Consider the following 18,326-nt stretch of genomic DNA (forward strand, 5'->3'; position numbering starts at 1 on the left):
TTACTTCATCAGGAGAGTTCTTGAGGAAATGTTTCCCAAAGAGAAAAAAGTTGCAAAGTTTGTGAATGTCATTAGTAGGGACTGCAGCTCTTGGGGCTTCAGTGCTACACTTACTGCTGGAGAGCATTTCTCACCAGCTCTCAGTAGCTCACCAACTTGCAGACATGGGGAATGCCATCAAAGCATCTCTCAGGAGAAGATTTGAGCACTGCATCAACTTGGGTTGCTGGCATTAATTACTCCTGTGTCTGAAGCCAAACAGTTCACACAACCACAACATTCTGAAAGGAGGTGATAAAATGTTTACTCTGTGGTGTGGGCTGGCTTATCCAGAAGGCTGAAGCAAGCTCAGTGAACTTCAAATACATCTCTCTACTGCAAATCCTCAGACTGAGCAGAAACCAAATGATCTCCCATTCCTAGGCAAAATTTATTCAGATTTGAAGCCATTTATCAAGAGACAAAGAGGGAAAGTTGCAGAAGTACACCCTGCTTTCCTTCACTATTCAGAGCCACATGTTTTCACATGTTCCTTTTTCATATTGCCTAGTAATGCAAATAGTTTTAGGAAGAGAAAATCTAGTCAATATAGAAACCATGCAATAAGCACCAAAGAACCCAAACTTACTGAGTGTTGTTTTATTATCTCTGCTGAACTTGAGTGGGCATACAAACTCTGAATGACTGTGTTTCTCATCTTTCTTGGGTAAATAAAACATCATCCTCTATCATCAATCACTGTGACCATGAGTGGTGCCACAGAATTGTCACAATCACCTTTTCTCTCATGCTGAGACAAATAATATTTTCTGTGGAGCCAGACTATATAAGTTTGTCAAAGTACCCATTCAAAAAGGACTATTTAGGATTTTTGATGATCAGCAAAGCCACAACAGAGGAACACCTTGATTCCCAGTAACACTCATGGTTATTCTTCTCAATGGGCCCAGACAGCCAAGAAAAAATTGGCTCCATCTCTTTATCTTCCCACACAGTGACTGCATGGATGAGCTCTAAAATACATATGGTACCACACAGGCTTAGGGGGCTCTTCCCTGAAAGAAAACATCTGTGGCACTGTGATACTCAGCTCTGCAGCTGGCCAGTGAGAAGGAGATCTGTTATTGTCAGCTGTGCTTCAGAGTCAGCTAAAATCAAGCCAGCAGGACACTAAGACTCAAATCATGCTTTATTAGAGTGTCTGCCAAGCTAACACTTGTTACTGCATAAACAGAAACTGTTTTGAAATTACAAAAAACCCAAACAACAAAGTTGAAGCCATTTCACAAAATAAACTATTTACTTTCTTCAAAGCATTCACATCCACAAGGCTTAAACCTCTGGCAGAAGGAAATGTAAATTAACACTACCTAACTATGCAAATAAGAATGGACATGTAATTTTCACAGTAGGCACTACTTAACAGTAGGCATTCAACCTGAAAGGAATTAAAAATCATCAAAATCTGGTAAAACAGCCAGTCCTTCAAAATATACTTGAGATATTCAACACCCCCCACATTTAAGGCTAGGGCACATCATAAGCCATTCAGCCTTAGAAGCAACACTTTATAATTTTGTCACTGTTGCTGAGCCTAAGAATATCATAAGATGCAAAAGGCATATTCATCCTTTTCACATGTAGGTCTATAATTCCAGAAACAGTAAATTACTAAAATACAGGAAGAACACACTCCTGCCATGGCAATAAGTAAATACTTCTAATTGTATGACACCCAGTCAAGCTGTGGACTTTTTCCCTGAAATAATCCACATACATTCATGTTAAAGAGAATAAAGTATGTCAGTTTCAAGAATAAGAACTAAATTTCAGCTAGGTCTTCAACTCTCAATATACAAGTCCAGTATTTCTATTTGGTATCCACACATGAAGCCCCAGTGACCCATGAGTGAGTTTCCTTGTTTGCCCAGGAACCATTTACTCTGTATTTTGAAGATGTATGTTGACAGATCATGTTTTGGCTAACTCTGTGCAAAATCAATACATTGGAAGTTTGTTCTGTGTTTGAAGGCAAATTTTTGCAGAGCAGCCCAGCATTTCTTTTATCAGATAAAATGATGCAGGAAGGAGGTATGTCACCGAAGCTTCTATTTTTTTAAGTACAGAAAACTAAAAAGTGGCTGGAATTATGTTGTATTATTTTTTAGATCAAAAAAGGATACAAAGAGCATTCCGTAATATCAGCTTAAAGTCAAAATTTTTGTTTAAGATTTTCAATAGCTTCAGCCCAGAATAAACTTCTAGAGCTATATAGAATTTGAAGCATCAATTTGATATGTTGAAATAATGCTTTTGCCAGGAATGCTGAAGAAGCATTAAAAGCACTATACTTGAGAGTGCTATTTGAATGCCACTGCTATAATTAATACAGTATGACCTTGTATAAACCTTATAAATTAGTTCATGAATATGCAAATTAGGAATAACTACACTGTGAAGAAAAAGTGGGGTGCTTAAATATCTGACACAACTACACATTTAATTCTGTTGGTACTTTTCCCTTGAGTATCTTCTGAATAAAAATATTACAGCAGTAATCAGAGGACACTGATCTATTCCTACTAAAATCTCTCTCTCCCTCTGAGTCTTAACATTAGACTTTTATTTCACCTACATTTCTGAACAATTGCAGCATTCAGGAAGGAACAATCTCTTTAATATTTTGCAGAAATTCACCTTCAAAACTTTAGGCTTAACTGGGATGCAATTGTTGTGACCTCTCAATTGGTTTGTGACTCTTTTCTAGGCTGGAACCCAGATTCTTGAAAAGGTGAAATACACATTTTCCTGCAGACTGACTTTTTGACTTCCTCTGCTTTTTCCCATTTTGGCTTGTGGGAACTGCTTGTAGTAACAGTCCCTCCCTTGAGGAGGCTGTCTGTGGAAATACACAATTCAGTTGAGTTTTGTCCTAACTTTCCATTCTGACAGGTTTGTTTCTGACAGAAAATGTGGGCTTTCTGTGGACAAAATTACTTGGTCAGAGCCTGAGAAGGGCTCCAGGTTCTAGAAAAGCATGGAAAGAACTGAGATGGGTTGCTAAGTCCAAAATCTCTATATCCACCACAGCATGAACAGAGATGGACAAAACATGGCTGCTCTGTTAACAGGAGGAGAATCACAAAATCAGCAACAACAGTCCTGGTCCTACTGTAAGAAGCCAGCTGCATCTATACTCAACAGCTGAATATCAACAGATATTCAGAGCTTGCAGCAGTCAGTGAAGACAGAAAGGTAACCTGGTTTCCATAATCATCCTTTCTATATCAGAATGTATACAACACAAACGCACCCACACCCTTGCACATACATACATGAATCACTTTAGTCTCAAACATATTTCACATACATGTGTGTACATATATATTTCTCTAGACTAAACAGATGACAAATAATACAGTCCGAGACATTTATTTGATGCTGTTCCCATGTCTTATTTTGTCAGTATGCAGCAGAATGTTCTACTGAAAACAGAGTACAGAAGTTCCTAAGGACAGGAGTCAATAGACTGTGGATGTTTAGAAGAGAACTGGAGAAGATATAAGACAGTGAGACAAATGCATTGGATGTAAATCTCTGTGAGATACATCACTCAGCTGCAAACCAGCTGACAACATTTGATATTCAGGTGTCACAGCTAACAAAAATTGTTTTAACAAGGCAATTTGTTGCTTCCAAAAGTTGAATTATCCAGAAAATACTACTGAGTCAGTTATTCAAGTCATGTTTTAAAAGCACTTTTCCCCTTTGCTCTTCTACTTTGAGAGCTTGTTACATATTTATTCAGTTGAAAAATAATTGAAATTAACAAGGTATTTTGTTAAAGGTTTATAAGTAAGAAAGTATGAAGTATTAATCTTGAAAAGATGTGGAGCTTTCTAAATAAATAACTTCTTGAATGATATTCCCATACAATTTCTAACAGACTAATGAGGTAAACAAAAATATTGTAACAGGTCTTTGATTTTCACAGTTGTCCCTGTACTTTCAGTGTATGATTATAGATTAAGTACAACATGGAAGAAAGAAAAATAATTTAACAATTCTGTGCCTAAATCCACATTAGAATTTTAAAATAGTAAAGTCTTAAAATTCTTTTAAGTCCTCAGATTGTATTCATTTAACTTAAATTAATTTTAAATTAATAGAAAAAACAAAGTTCTAGATTGCACAAGGCAAAAATTTTTGAAAATTTTTTTGTCTGCAATTTTTTTCAAATAAATCTCTGGACAGGGATTTATAGTTTTGTGATAAGTAACCTCGATGTTTCAGGTTAAGACGACATTATTCAGTGTCTCTTACTGATTTTTAAATTTCAGATTGGGGATTGCAAACCCCCTCCCATTAACAACTGGGATTATAAATTCAGTTTTCACCTGACTATCCCCAATTTAGGTGAATCAGAAATTATAAATCAAAGATACAGTATTTCCCTAACACAAGTAAAAGAGTCGCAGCTAAAATACAAAAGGAAAAAAAGAAGTCTAACTTGACAGAGCTTAATGAGTAAGGTACTAGTATCTCAGGGGGAGGCAACTAAATAGGGTGATTACTCCAAAATGTCACACTGAGGTCTCGCAATTTATGAAAGCTGAATATTTAGATTAAATTTTTAAGTGATAGGCATAATGCTGTATTTAGATCTTTGAATTATCTAAACAATTTCAAAGTGTTACAGCTATTAATTTGTTTCAAAATTAATTTGTACAATATTATATTAAAAGAATTTATTTTTTTAAATTAGAAAAGTATGCAAAGTGTAGTTTGTAAATAACATCTTTAAGGAAAAGAGAAAATAACAGGAGAAGGTCTGCTATTGCTGCTGCTTTTTATGTGATTTCAGATGCATTATTGGGTAACTGGAGTTACAGACGTAAGAATGTGGTTAAGAAAGATAATGAGTAAGCATAAGTACTAAAAATTGTAGGTAATGACCAAATTTTTAAATTGAAAAATTGTAAGAAATTCTCATCAAAAAACTGAGAAAACAAAGATCAGCAGAAAGAATAATAATTCATATACTGCTGTGACAAAAACACAAAATAAAGATCTGACTATTACTGTATAATGGTCATTGTAAACTACTTACTAGTATTGTACATGGGATGGATTATATTACATCACCTCTCAGATATTATTTCATGTTTTCAGCAGTGAATACACCAGACAAGCCAAGTCATAGAAGACTGAAAAAACCCTCAAGCCCAAATCCTCCTGGCGTATTTGTTAGCATTAAACCTATGTAATACAACCTGAAGTCTCTAAAATTTGCCAACATCAGATATTCAGAATTTGTCAAGTGTCAAGAACACCACCACTACTCTTCCTCAGATACTGAGCACCGTCACAGGTAATCCCAATGCAAGTGAATTTTAACAGCATCCCCTCAAAATGAGCTCTAGCAAAAACAGAAAATGAAAACAGCAAAGGACAACCAAACCAGAGTCTTAGAAGAAACTCTCTCATGGAAGATGACAAGGGACTTTCCATTTAGCAGATAAGCACAGCACAACCTCAGCCAGCAACCACATTACATCTTTCTGATTTACCTCCCATGTCCACTGAGATCTTGAAATGGAAATACAGGTCTTGTAGCTAGACCCAAGTGGAAAGAAAGTGTGAAAGCTGTTCAGTTTATTGAGGGTGGTGGGTATTTCACCTGAACAGACCAAGACTCCAGCCATCTTCACATAATTTTCTAATCTTTTCATTCTGACACCTGCTGTTTCCTCCAGTCTACAGTCCCAGTACATTACATGAACTCAACCAGAAGAAACCAGTTACCTTCTCAGGGGTGAGTTTGCACTTCTCTCTTGCATAATCTCAGATTTGACATTTTGCATAGAGAGAGATATTCTCAACAGTGGGGAAAAGTAAGCAAGAGAAGTTACTGCTGGTGTGAAGCAGAAGTAAGTTTCAACCCTCTCCAAATGTTCTTGCTCTGCCAAAGAGCATCCACACAGACTCAGTGGGATGGAACTATCTAAAGAAGATGGATGGAGGCCAAAAAAATATCTGAAGCCACTAGAGAGGATAGAAAGATGCATTTGGGAAATAGTGAGGCTTTGATATCAGAAAGATATTAAAAAGCTGTATTATGATTGAAAGGCCTGGGTTTAGAAGGAAGACCAAGCTGCTCAGGACAGCAGTTTGAGCTGCTGCTACAGCTACCTGGGAAGGACTGAGGAGTTATAATATGCACAGTCTTTTGCAGGCAGATATGAGCTTATCTAGCACGAGCTGCCCAGAAGCCATTCTGCTGTGAGAGCAGCCCACAAGCGCTGGCTAGGAAGCCTTGCTGCAAAGCCGTGTGTGTTCCAGAGGCAACGTACCCTTCTGCCGCGGCCCCAGTCCTCAGGCTCACCCGGGCTGCAGGCTACTGTAAGCTCACATCAGTTTGCAAATGGGCGTGCACACACACTCACAAGGAAAAAAACAGAAAGAAGAAAGATTTCAAGACCAGTGTGCAATGAATCCATCAACTAAGAGGTAGGAAAAACTGAAGTTTGCAGGATCAGGGATGAGCATTGGTTGCTGAGAAGCAGTTGAGAAAAATTAACAGGAAGATGGAGCTTATGGTGAGGGGAGAGCAACACCAGACAGGCTCACTCAGAGAGGGGACACTGTGAAGCCCCAGATTTGTACCAGAAGTTTCTTTCAGAGGCAACTCTTTAACTGAGACACGTTTAATACTGGAAATGTGAGACTTCTAAGGTAGTAAAGGTCTTCATGTAACACCTTCTGTCACCTCCTAGCGATTATGGCAACTTTTTTTGGTAGCGATTTGAATTCAATGCAACACAATTATATCAAACTCTTTTCAAAAAAAGTCAAAACAACTCAGGTACAAACACCTGGCTTCAGTCACATGCCCCAAGATAGCTGGTATTCACATAATCACACCTGGGTTGCAGTCCAATACTGCACTACTGCATTTAATTCCATATTTGCAATATGGAAATTATTATCTTCTATCTTTCATTCTCTACTGATTGCATATAAACTGTCAATAATATTTATTGCCTTTTCCCTTAACTTTTCAAATATAAATTTGGAAAGGGGGACATTCCATTTGATGAAAGAGCACAATGACAAAAAGGTGCTTGCTACAGATACATTAAAAATATTGCTATTTTACTTTGCCTCCTATCACTTTTTTATTTAGCTCTTTAATGTGTATCTGCTTTGGATGCAGCATACAACATAGATTGCCTTACTGACACTTACTATTCACTATGTTATTTTCTGTGATGTGTGTAAAAATATTAACTAATCTATTTTCATATCTCTGGGACAGATTATTTTCTCCAATGTACGTGGAGAAAAAAAATCTACACTTAAAAAAACCTGCCTATTTTCTTAAAACATTTCACAAGAATGATATGCATTGCAATTCAGAAATTGCTATGACTCTATCCTTTAGTTAGTCAAAACTGAAACTCTTCTTGCTCATTCTACTTTCATTCTCCCATCTACAGTGACTTTTAGGAATGGACAGATCAAATTGCACATATTTATATAAATGCACCTTTGCATTGCATATACAAGTTTGGCATTGAAACACAAACATAAATAGTTATTATATTTTTTAAAGATTTATTTAAGTATTTTGGTTGAAAAATGTCAAATTGATTGGTCTCTTATTGAAACTCTCATCTTCCCAGAGCATAAAAAAATCTACTTATATATTTACCACAACTCCAGCAATGGCATCTGGAACCTTTAAGACATGTTACTTTTTGTGAACATCTTAATTATTCTTTGTACTGATTAAATTTGATGTAAGAGGTAGAACATATTGACTTTATTTTAGTAAATGGGGGAATAAGACAAACCTACAAGAGAGAAAATATATGTAATATACAAGCTTGGATGAAAACAGCTAAGAAAAACAGAAAACCCCCAACAGTCCTTCTAAAGATTGTTTTTTAATGACCTGAAGCTTGTATTCTAAATAATTTCCAACTTTGGGTTTACATCACTGAAAGTCGTCATCTTTCTTGACGGACAAAGCAATTATTTAGTTCATAGATGTTTAAGAATAAGGAATAGCAATTCAAACAAAAGCAAGATGATTAAGGCAGAGCACAGGTTCTGAAGTACTCACCGTAGGCACCCAGTGGCATTGCGCAGCACCTGTGATGAATGGAGCTGTATTTTATGATCATCCTGGAGTGGAGAGTTTTCCCATCCAGAGTGAGGGATGATCACTGCATTGGTCAACACTGCAAGGGCATCCTGGATGATTGGCATTTTCAGTGCATCACAGGAGGAGAGATTCCAGAGAACTCCTACAAAAAGTAAAATGACTAATAATTAACACTTCTCCAAAACAAGTTTGAATGGTTTTTTTGTTTAAAAAAACCCAATCCAAACCAATATATTTCACAGCACTGGTGTGTTTAATTTAGCTGTTTCTGTGAAAAATAAAACAGACTACATTGTAGATGGGGCTAAATCACACCTGCAAACTTTTGAATATGAAACATGTAGACACAGGAGCACTGGAAATTTCTCAGAGCTCTGCCTAAAAACTGAGCAGCTGGTTATGATCTAGGCCTACACAGGCTGTGAAGCACACATGGAATGAAGGAGTATTACAAGGAATTTTTTAGGGCTTGGTCTTCAGATAACTTCCTTCTAAGTAAATTTAATAAAAACTGGTAGCAGAAAACAGGTTCTGATTCACACTAAAACTTTCATTGTTGATAGAGAGAACAAAACTTCCACCCTGTGATCATCACTGTGATGGAAGTAACTGTCTAGGTTTGCTGGTACTACAAGCAAAAAGACCTCCTCCACAACCTGATACAGTAGTACTTGAAGCAAGTAATATTATATTTTGTAAATATTTAGCTATACAAATTAGAGAATACTGTAATTTTTACATGGAAACAGCGAGCTCAATGGTGCAAATAAGAAGGAGATTTACTGAAGTTTAAAAAAACCAAAATCCCTTCTGTTGCAACTTGCAATGTGCCAAAGAAGAAGAGGAGAAATCAAAAGTTTTCTAAGCACATCTACAAAGATCAAGGTCACTGCTGTTGGAATCCATAAAGTTAGAGGGTTTTTAGGAAATGGTTAAAAAAGTATAGGCCTCAGACTGAAGTTTTGTTAGCATTGCAGACACAGCAGAGAAGTTTCCCAAGCAGTAGAGCATACGTGACAAATAACAATAGGCCTCTGTAGAATTGGCTTTAGGATGGCAACAAGGTTATTTAATGTATATCTTTAGAAGGTTAGCATGAATAGAGCTCTGTTCTTTGTCTCTTATGAACCAGTCTTTGTTTTAGCTACCATTACGTGTGTTTTATAAGATTGGATAGAATGCTTGTCAATATGTGTTTTCTATGTATGATTGGCTTGGATAGAATGCTTGTCAATATGTGTTGCTCTATGTATGACTGGCTGAAATCTAGACTGAGATGGTTTTATGCCATTCTGTAATACCCCACCTTCCTTGGCATTCCCTGTGGATCAGCGAGCTCTTAACATCCTGTCTCCATTGTATAGCAATGTTTTGAGACTGATGTGCAAATAATAAAAAAGGCTCTTCACTGGTCTGGTTTGTCCAGTGTTGTCCATATCTGGACGTAACTGCTGCGGCAAGTGGGTTCCTTTTTTAAGACGCGGGTTCCTGACACAATTGGACATATATACCCCTCCCCCGCAACTGCAACTGGGCCACACAGAAGGCAGGCAAGAAATTGTCAGGAGCAAAAGACACCCTGCTTTCCATTCCCATATTTATGTATTTGTGTATTTGCTGGAAAAGCACACGTGACTTTAGTGCTGTGCCAAGCACCTGTTGCTGCTGGGCAGCTCTTACTGCTGGGGGAAGCTGGAGGACAATTTGCTGTTCTGAAGAACCAGTGGCCTTTATTTTAGCTCAGCACCCTCCCAGGAGTAGCTGGAAGAGGAAGCTGCCTCATCATGCCCCTCCCCTTGCCAACATGCCTCCTCTTCTGCAGAATCCAATCCTACTCCGCCCTACTCTCCTTCTCAAAGGACAGTAGCCTGGCATCATATCTGACCTTGAGGGGCAAAATTGAGTTTTGATTTTACATCTATCAAAGTTTTCAACCAAAAGAGAAGAATTACTACCATCATCATCATTGTATATAGGTTACAAATACAAACACTACAAAAAAAACAAGTGAGTGTTGTGGCAGGAAGGCCATAGGAACACAGACTCAGTTATTTATAAATACAAGCAGCAAGAACACTACTTACTCAAGATTTTCCTTAGCCTTCTGTGCTTTGACAGAGCAGTGTAATTAACAGGAATCAACTTACATTTCTGGATTTCCCTTTAAAATTAATTACCTCTATGGGGAGACTGTTTCAGTATACTGTTTCATGTTTAAATGATTTTACATGTAACTATCTGCAAAGGTAGTTACACAGTTAATATAAAACTTTGATCAGTATACCAGTAAAAGAAACCCTATTAGCATGATCTGCATGAGGCAGACCAACTTCAGCTACAGACAAAAAACACCAGAAACAGGAAAAACGTTCATTTTAATAATATTAATTTTTTCATTAAGAATTGCTACTTTAAAGCGAAAAGAGTCTTTGTTTGAATTCTGTTCTGAATGTCATTATGAAAAGGAATTCCATATTTAAAGGAATAAAGATCTTCATAAGGATATTTAAATTTCCTTTTCTATGTGTTCTTGCTCTTGGAAAGCTTTAATGGCACATCTACTATTCCTGTAATAACTAACATTGGTATTTTGCTGGGTTTTGTCAGTAAAAACAACAATGCAGTTGCCTTTTTTTTTATACATTTATCTAGACAGGTGTAAATGATGTGCATGGTATAAAAGCAGAGAATCAGAATACAAATCTTTCCCCCTTTAAAGTTCAATTAAGTCCTTATGCAAGACAATAGGCTGTAACTTTGTAAAGAAGTCCAATTTTAAAAGTGAAGCAGAAGAGAGTATTTTGATGGCAACAAAACAACATTTTGTGTTTCAAGAAGCAGTCATGAACTGGAAAAGCAGAAAAGAATACAAAACAAGCAAACATAAGAGCCCCATCTAGAAAAATGCCTAAAAACATGTATGTCAAAACTATTTTCTATTCACTTCAGATTCTTGCTAATTTAAAGTAAACTCACATAAACATATGGTATTCAGCAATAGCTGAGCCTAGAAATATTCTTTCAACCCTCTTTTTCTCTGATTTCTCTAACTGGAAAATTAAACCTTCAGAGTAAGAGGATGATGGGATCACCAGGCTAAAATGTCTATTACACCTTCTCCTAAAATGATTTCAAGTCAAGGCAGAAGTGAGCAAAATTTAAGTCAAGGCAGAAGCATTGCCCAGTAAGCCTGATGCCCTCTTCCAAGTTTTTACTGCTCACAGTTTAAAAGAGTGAGATAATCCTCTTCCCTCCAGAACAATGTGTTTTATCTAATTGTGAGACTGAATACTACCAACCACATTAACCAAAAATTTTCTCCTGACATGTTACAATTTATTCTCACAAGCAGTGCAGTCTGCTACATGCTGAGGTTGGCATTCTACACACCTCCTTGTAATCTTCTTAATTAAGAATTTGCAATTAAGAAAGGGCACTGGCAATTCACTTCTCACTCTTTTTGCTGAGGATAACCTGGAGCTAGATTTATGTGGGGTCTGAGAAGATGATCTATTGCTTTGACTTTTCAAGGGAGAATGACAATAAAATAAATCCTTTACCTAATACACCTTCCATTCCAGAGCCACCTTTTCACCACATGATTCTGGACATTATTTTCCAAGTGTCTATTCATGACATGCCTTTAGGGCTACTGTAAGAAGCTTCCAGGATACTCTGAAAGCCCTGCCTGACCTGGGTTTCTGAGCACAAGAAGCAACTCTGCAATAGCCTCAGAGTGCCTTGACTGACCCCTGGAGAATGGGCATTGCCATCAGCTGCTCACAGGAAGGTAAGGGACTGGACTCACCAGTGGCCAATGTCAAAAAGTGGGATCCACTCAACAACCCAACAGTCCAACCCAACTGTTTACCACCCACAGACCGACTCTTGTGAGAGGTATGAAATAAAGAACTAATCAGTGTTGAACACCTCTTAATCACTTTCATTCCTATCTTATCTTCTTCTTGCTTTTAAAGCTGTGAGGCATTCAGATTAAGCATTTTGTGTCCCCATTTTCAGATCACTTTTTGGTTATATTAGAAGACTTGTAGAAAGACAAAAAGAGCTACACCAGACTGAGCAAGTCTTTTTGCAGGTTGAGGTTTTTCATCCCTACATATGAAAAATGGAAATACAGTGAAAAAGTATATTGCAATCACATTTTAAACTTAAAACTGAGGGGAAACTGGTATTGAAAATATTCAGTTCATTCCAGTTAGATGATGAATTTTGGGTCTGAGTATTATTCTAGCAGACATCAGATGAAGGATTCTTAGAGAACACTATAGGAGTGCTTATTCTGGAGATCTTACTGCATCAAGTTGCATATTCTGGGGCAGTTTATCAGAGGTCATGCAACTGCTATGGCCAATGGGTTGCTCAGTTTATTGGAGCAGTCAGAGTGAAAACCCCATAATCTCTGAATCAGGCTGGAGCTCAAACTCATGGTGATTAAACACTTCAATGCATTTTTGTGCTGGTGTTTTAGTTAAAACTGGTATATATATCTATAGTCAGATATAACTGAAGACCTGATAAGCCACATGCTATCCTTATTCCATTCAAAGTTAAGAACATAGAGATCACAGACATCTATGCAAAAAATACCATCATAGCAAGAGAACATTTGCAAAACCACGAAAGTCTAAACAACTAGTTAGCTCATGATTTAATGCAACCTCAAATTATGACACATATAAAAAAACAAACCTATCAGAACAACTTAAGACTACAAATATAAATGGAAACCAAGAAACTGGAAAAGTCATCTTTTCCAAAAAGTATCGCCCCTGCCACTATGTTTTTAAAAATAAATTATATGGTAAAAAGATTGTAAGTAAACAAATACTGTTTGGAGAAACAGGACTGATTCTTTTCAATATGGGATGTTTAAGTCAACTTTCATCTTCTCTGTAAAAATCCAAGAGTATTCTAATACATCCAGGTTCTCCTTTTCCATGATAATTTAATAGTTTGGTCATGGAATGATGCAGAAATCGATTTGATATTGCTGAGAGACTGCATCCCACAAATAGAGACCAAAGCATTGGCAGGCATTTTTGTTTATATGCTGAAGGCACAGAAATACTACTGGGAGTTTCCCTCACAAACATGACAATTAAGATTGAAATCTGAGTGCTAAATACCCTGCACAGAAGCCAAGCACAAGGGATCTTTTGCTGGAATCCTTAGGAAAAACAACTTCTACCCCAAACTCCCAAGTGCTAGAAAAGTCATTTGCTGGCTGCTGCTTGGAGGCCCTGCTGTAATTGCAAGGCTGCTCTGCAGAGCTGGATCTGCTCCCTGGCAGCAGGTGTGGGCTCCTGATAGATCACAGCAGTTCTGCTGCAGAGATGCTGAATATCAACCACAACATTTCTTAATACAAAGTGCAGTAAAACTTCACAACCAGCTCAACGGTGAGAAACTGGCTCAGTAACAGACTTTCTGTAGGAAAGAAAAAGAGGCTGATTTGAAAAGTTCTGGCGCCTGAACAACACACAGCTCAGAAGGAATCTCCTTAAAAGCACACTCTGAAAGTAAGTTAAAAATTGGCATAACAGATCAGGAACTTTCACCAGTTTTCTTGAAATATTTATCTGGTTTGTGAATGAGTACCTATGCATACCTTGCTGTAATTCACACGCTGACATGCAGAGGTGGTTTGCTCTCTGTGTATAAGCTGACATAGGAAAATTCTACACTGAGAAATACTGAGCTTCAGGAAAAGCCATGAGCAGGCAGGAGCTAATGGAACACTAAGCAAAGTTGCAGCAGTAATTTCTTTGCCTTTGCATCCACTCATAGACTTACAAGGGAGAAGCTTCCACAGAGGAGAAGGATTATGGTGGTGTAACTTTTTTTGTTTTATTACAAAAAATACAACTGATCTTGACTACATAAAAATACAAGACTACATAGAGTATAAAAAGTATAAATAATTCCTCTGAAATACCAGCCCTTTTTCCCTCAATTGCTGCTCTTTTAATCTAAAAATTACATCTTGGATTTTATTAAAACAAAAAGGAGGGGCCAATTTTAGTATTAAGACCAAGTTCCACTCAAATGCTATTGCAGTATTGTATTTCTCTAATGGGACTGAATTCTGACCCAAGGTTGCTCCTCTTTTTCTGCTGTACACTGAAAATTACCACATAACTGTGGAAGGGAAGAAGTATCAGCCAAGAATGTTAGAGAGTTATTAGCCTTCATGTTAAACAGCAGAGGAAATACTGGAGGAGCTGACCAAGGTTACTGCGGAAAGATCAGTGGTTCCTGCTTAACTTCCTTTCCTGGCTGATGAAATCTAAGGAGTGCTGTTAAACACTGAAGCCAAACCTAAACCAATTCATTCTAAGTGACAGAAACACAGAAAAATATATCAACTGCTTTCAAAAAAACTTTTATCCTAACACATGACTAATGGCAATGCCACTCCAAATTAAGTACTTTATTAAAAAACATGGGAACCTAACAAGGATGGATATATATGAATGGCAAGGTGTTTCTCAGTGCTTACACCTGCATTAGCACCCAAAATCAAAACACATGTTTGATAACAGACCCGAATGCAGAGAATAAAAATGTTATAACTAAAGCTGAACATTAAGTTACAGCTCTAAATACAAAACTCCATTCTAAAAAGAACCAGTTAGAAAGTTAGTCCTATCTATAAAATTGCATCTATGTGCAAAATGAAAGCCTTGGTGTATAGCTGCTAAAAAACAAGAAAGAAAGAAACATTTACTAACCAAATTGTTCCTAAGAAAAAGAGAGCACTGTAAATAACATTAAATGTAAATAACATTTGGGAGGGAAGAAGGGAAGTTGGCCTTTGAACTTAAAAACAACAAATAAAATTTTAAAAATAAATAAAAATAATAAAATTACTGGGCATAGTGAAAACAGTAATTTGACCACAGAATGAACATGTTTCACCATAACCTCCAACTTTCATTTTGTAAATGAAAAGTGAAATATTCCAATCTTTTTCTAAACAAAAAAACATTTTCAAAATAAAATTTAAGTACTTGGTGTGGCAAATCTCAAACATTTCAAAATACAAAGTAGTTTTAAACTGCAATTTTAATAATCCATCATTCAGGCAGGCCCATCAAAACTGTATGTCCAGCTGACTTTTTCCAAAGAATTACTACTTGCTGAAAAAGTTCAATGCAGCTCTTATGTCAAGCCATATGCTGCAACAGATGTCCTCTATTTATCACTCCAGATTACCCTGTTTGATATTTCCTCTTAAACTTAAAATTTGACTGAAGTAAAAAAAAAAATAAAAAAAGAAAATTATTTATGTAATATATTAACAAGCAAATTATGAAATCAGTTTCACTGCTCCATGAACTGAAACATAGGCAAAACTTGAATGAATTTTCTATAGAAGATGCATCTCACTGTACAAGAGCAAAACAGTTATTCCCACTTTGAGAGGAAAGGAGAGCAAAAAGGGACCACCTTGGGTTTTGTGTTGCTACTGAGGGTGGTAAATGCAGGACAAATGAGTGTGAATTTGCCTGGGAAATAGGGAGAAGGAAGCAGGCTGTGATAAGAAAACAGATTTTCTCATCAGATTTTCTCATTTCAGCCCAAGCAGACCCTTAAGAGAGAGGAGAGGGACTCCCCTGGCAGGAGCATTGCACTGTTCCAGCAGAGACCCCAGCACCAGTGCCACCTTCTGCTCTGCCACATTCACCTGCAGGGAAACAGGCACTGCCAGCCTGGGGAAGGTTTGGTATTGCTGTGGAACAGTACATTCCCTTCCACCTCTAAAAATCCTTTGGATTTAACACCTTACACGATAAATCAGTACCCCAGCCTGTTGCTAGGAAAGCAGGGTGTAAGATTTGAGAAAGTAGCTATTTTAACACATCTCCTGATTTAACTGGGAGCAGCAGGGGGTGAAGAAGTTAATCTGATGATTCAGAAAAAGTTGAGAATAAATCTTCATGAAGACAACAGATTTTATCAGTGGGTTTTCCCATTTTCAGAGCCAAAATAGTGACAGCATATTGAGAAAGGGGGCAAAGATTGTTTTATAATTAGACAGTAAAATTGTAATAGATATGGTGTAAAATGATCCAGTTGAACTGTCAACATTGTTTGCCCAAGTGTTATTTGATAAGCCATCACCATTTCTGAAGAAAAATTACACAATTTATTAAATTACTTTTAGATTTCCTGGTACATATGAACTATAAATAGGATGTGTTTTGAATGACTCTGGAATTTCTTTAAGATGTCACAGTCTATAGGCTGGAAATCAGTATTCCAACATCATATGAGTGTAAGCTGTAGAACCTTTTACCTTCCTGTTTTGTAAGGAAAATGACTACAGAGATTTGGTATTTTGGTGAGTGGTTCCAAACTGGGTTCATATGAAAACTTCATAAAATTCCAATTAATTCCTGCTCTGAATTTGTTTGAAAACCACTTCCACATTTCTAGAAGTAATGGCAGTATTTTCTGTAGGTGATGTTAAAATCTAAATCTAAATTTAAACTCTGTCACACTGTAGAATTATACCGTAAAGTAAAACACATAGCTGTGCGTGGCTGTAGCACATCCACTGACTATGAAATGTCAGCCTATTAGTCTGGAGAAGTACAAATAGTACATAATACAAAATTCAAGTATTTTATGAAAATAATGATGATGATGCAATATTGATTTTTGGAGACTGTCTGTAAAACCTTAAAGTAACTGATGCCTGGGGTGGAAAAACAGAGTTGCCATGCAGCCAACTAACCCTGCCACAGGGTTTGTACTGCCTTGGTGGAGTTGTTTGAAGTTGTGTTGGGGCACTTGGACCTTCAGTGAGATCAACCTGAGCAGCTGGTCCTGCAGACCACATGCCTTCATTTATTTTGCTTTTGCTTAGCTTTGCTAATGGCCTGGATTAAGCAAAATTTTATCAAGGTAGCAGTAACAAGTAGTCTTTTTGAGTTAAATAAACCCTTGGTTTCCTTTTGTCCCCCCAAAAGATTTTAGATGTCACAGTATAAAGTGATAAACTAGCCTGTGCAAAGTTTTGGCTGTGAGATGAAACACATTGTTTTAAAGGCAAGCTGAGACTTGCAGGGAATTTGACAGAGTCTGGCTTTTTTTTTTTTAATTCTCAGTGGTTCACAGAACTCAGGGTGGAGGTTGAAGTGAGGAGGGTTGCTTAAAAATGTCTCAAGCTAAAGGAGGCAGTCAAATTACTATGTAACCTCAGGGAACTGAAAAAGCTCTTACACTTGAAAGAAATACTGAAGAAACTACAATATGTAATTCCTTATTCAGCCACTGGCTTCGATCCAGAGTAAATAGATAGGAATTTTCATTACACAAATAATCTTGTTAATGTTGAAAACAACTTTTATTTAAAACACCTAATTAGAAGTAAATTACTTCATAAGCTTTAATCAACTTTTAAAATTGATTGTGGTAGGATATTGTACTTGCAATTACATCCATTTAACGAAGGAGTAGGAAAGGTTTATTAGAGCTAATGCCCTTTAAATCTCCATTTTGAATAGAAATCATTTAAAACATACAAGCAAACTTTAGTGCCCAGGCAAGTAGATTTGTAATTCGTAAATCTTATCCTAAATCTGTTGGTGGAAAAATAATTCAAGTCTGTAAGGCACCTGCCTCTGCTTGGCGGAGTTCCTTAAAATCCCTTGTTTGAAGTTACCAAAGAGAATTCGCTTATGTTCAGAGCAGACCCTTAGTAAGAAATGAATGAACATATTTTCCTGCCAAAATCAAAATCATCACTTCTAAAAGCAGTGTTCTGTGCTAGCAGTTATCTAACTCCATGCTTAACCTTTCTAATTTCTCTGACTTGACAGGACACAGATACTGGAGGTGGAGGAGCTGCACCTTAAGAGGCACTTGTGTACTTTCTGCATTTATCCCACATCTACATTTTGTTTTGCCACATAGAGTTATGGGCCCCAAAGGATATTTGGCAGTCTTATTCTCTTAGCTAAGCATCTACTGGACCAGAGCTATGTCAACCTTGTAGCAGCAGTCTTACATCATGACAATTTAAACACATATATATGGCTTTCCATGTCATCTTGTTTGAAAAGCTTCTGAGAGGCAGGCTATGTATCTGAACCTAAATCATGTATCTTTATAATCTGCTTTTCAGTTT

General features: G+C 37.0%; 1 protein-coding gene across 5 annotated transcripts in view; it reads right to left on the reverse strand.

Annotated features, from left to right (window-relative positions):
• CTNND2 (catenin delta 2) overlaps nucleotides 1-18,326 on the reverse strand; it is a 639,750-nt gene that overhangs the window by 119,246 nt on the left and 502,178 nt on the right. For all 5 annotated transcript variants that reach the window (XM_054284533.1, XM_054284531.1, XM_054284535.1 and 2 more), the window contains one exon: nucleotides 8,129-8,312. In XM_054284533.1, the coding sequence (XP_054140508.1) occupies nucleotides 8,129-8,312 (184 nt within the window). The remainder of the gene's footprint in view (nucleotides 1-8,128; nucleotides 8,313-18,326) is intronic.

Source organism: Melozone crissalis, unplaced genomic scaffold, assembly GCF_028551555.1.
Source record: "Melozone crissalis strain CALT ecotype California unplaced genomic scaffold, PUWL_Pcris_2 ptg000042l_1, whole genome shotgun sequence".
NCBI lineage: Eukaryota > Metazoa > Chordata > Aves > Passeriformes > Passerellidae > Melozone > Melozone crissalis.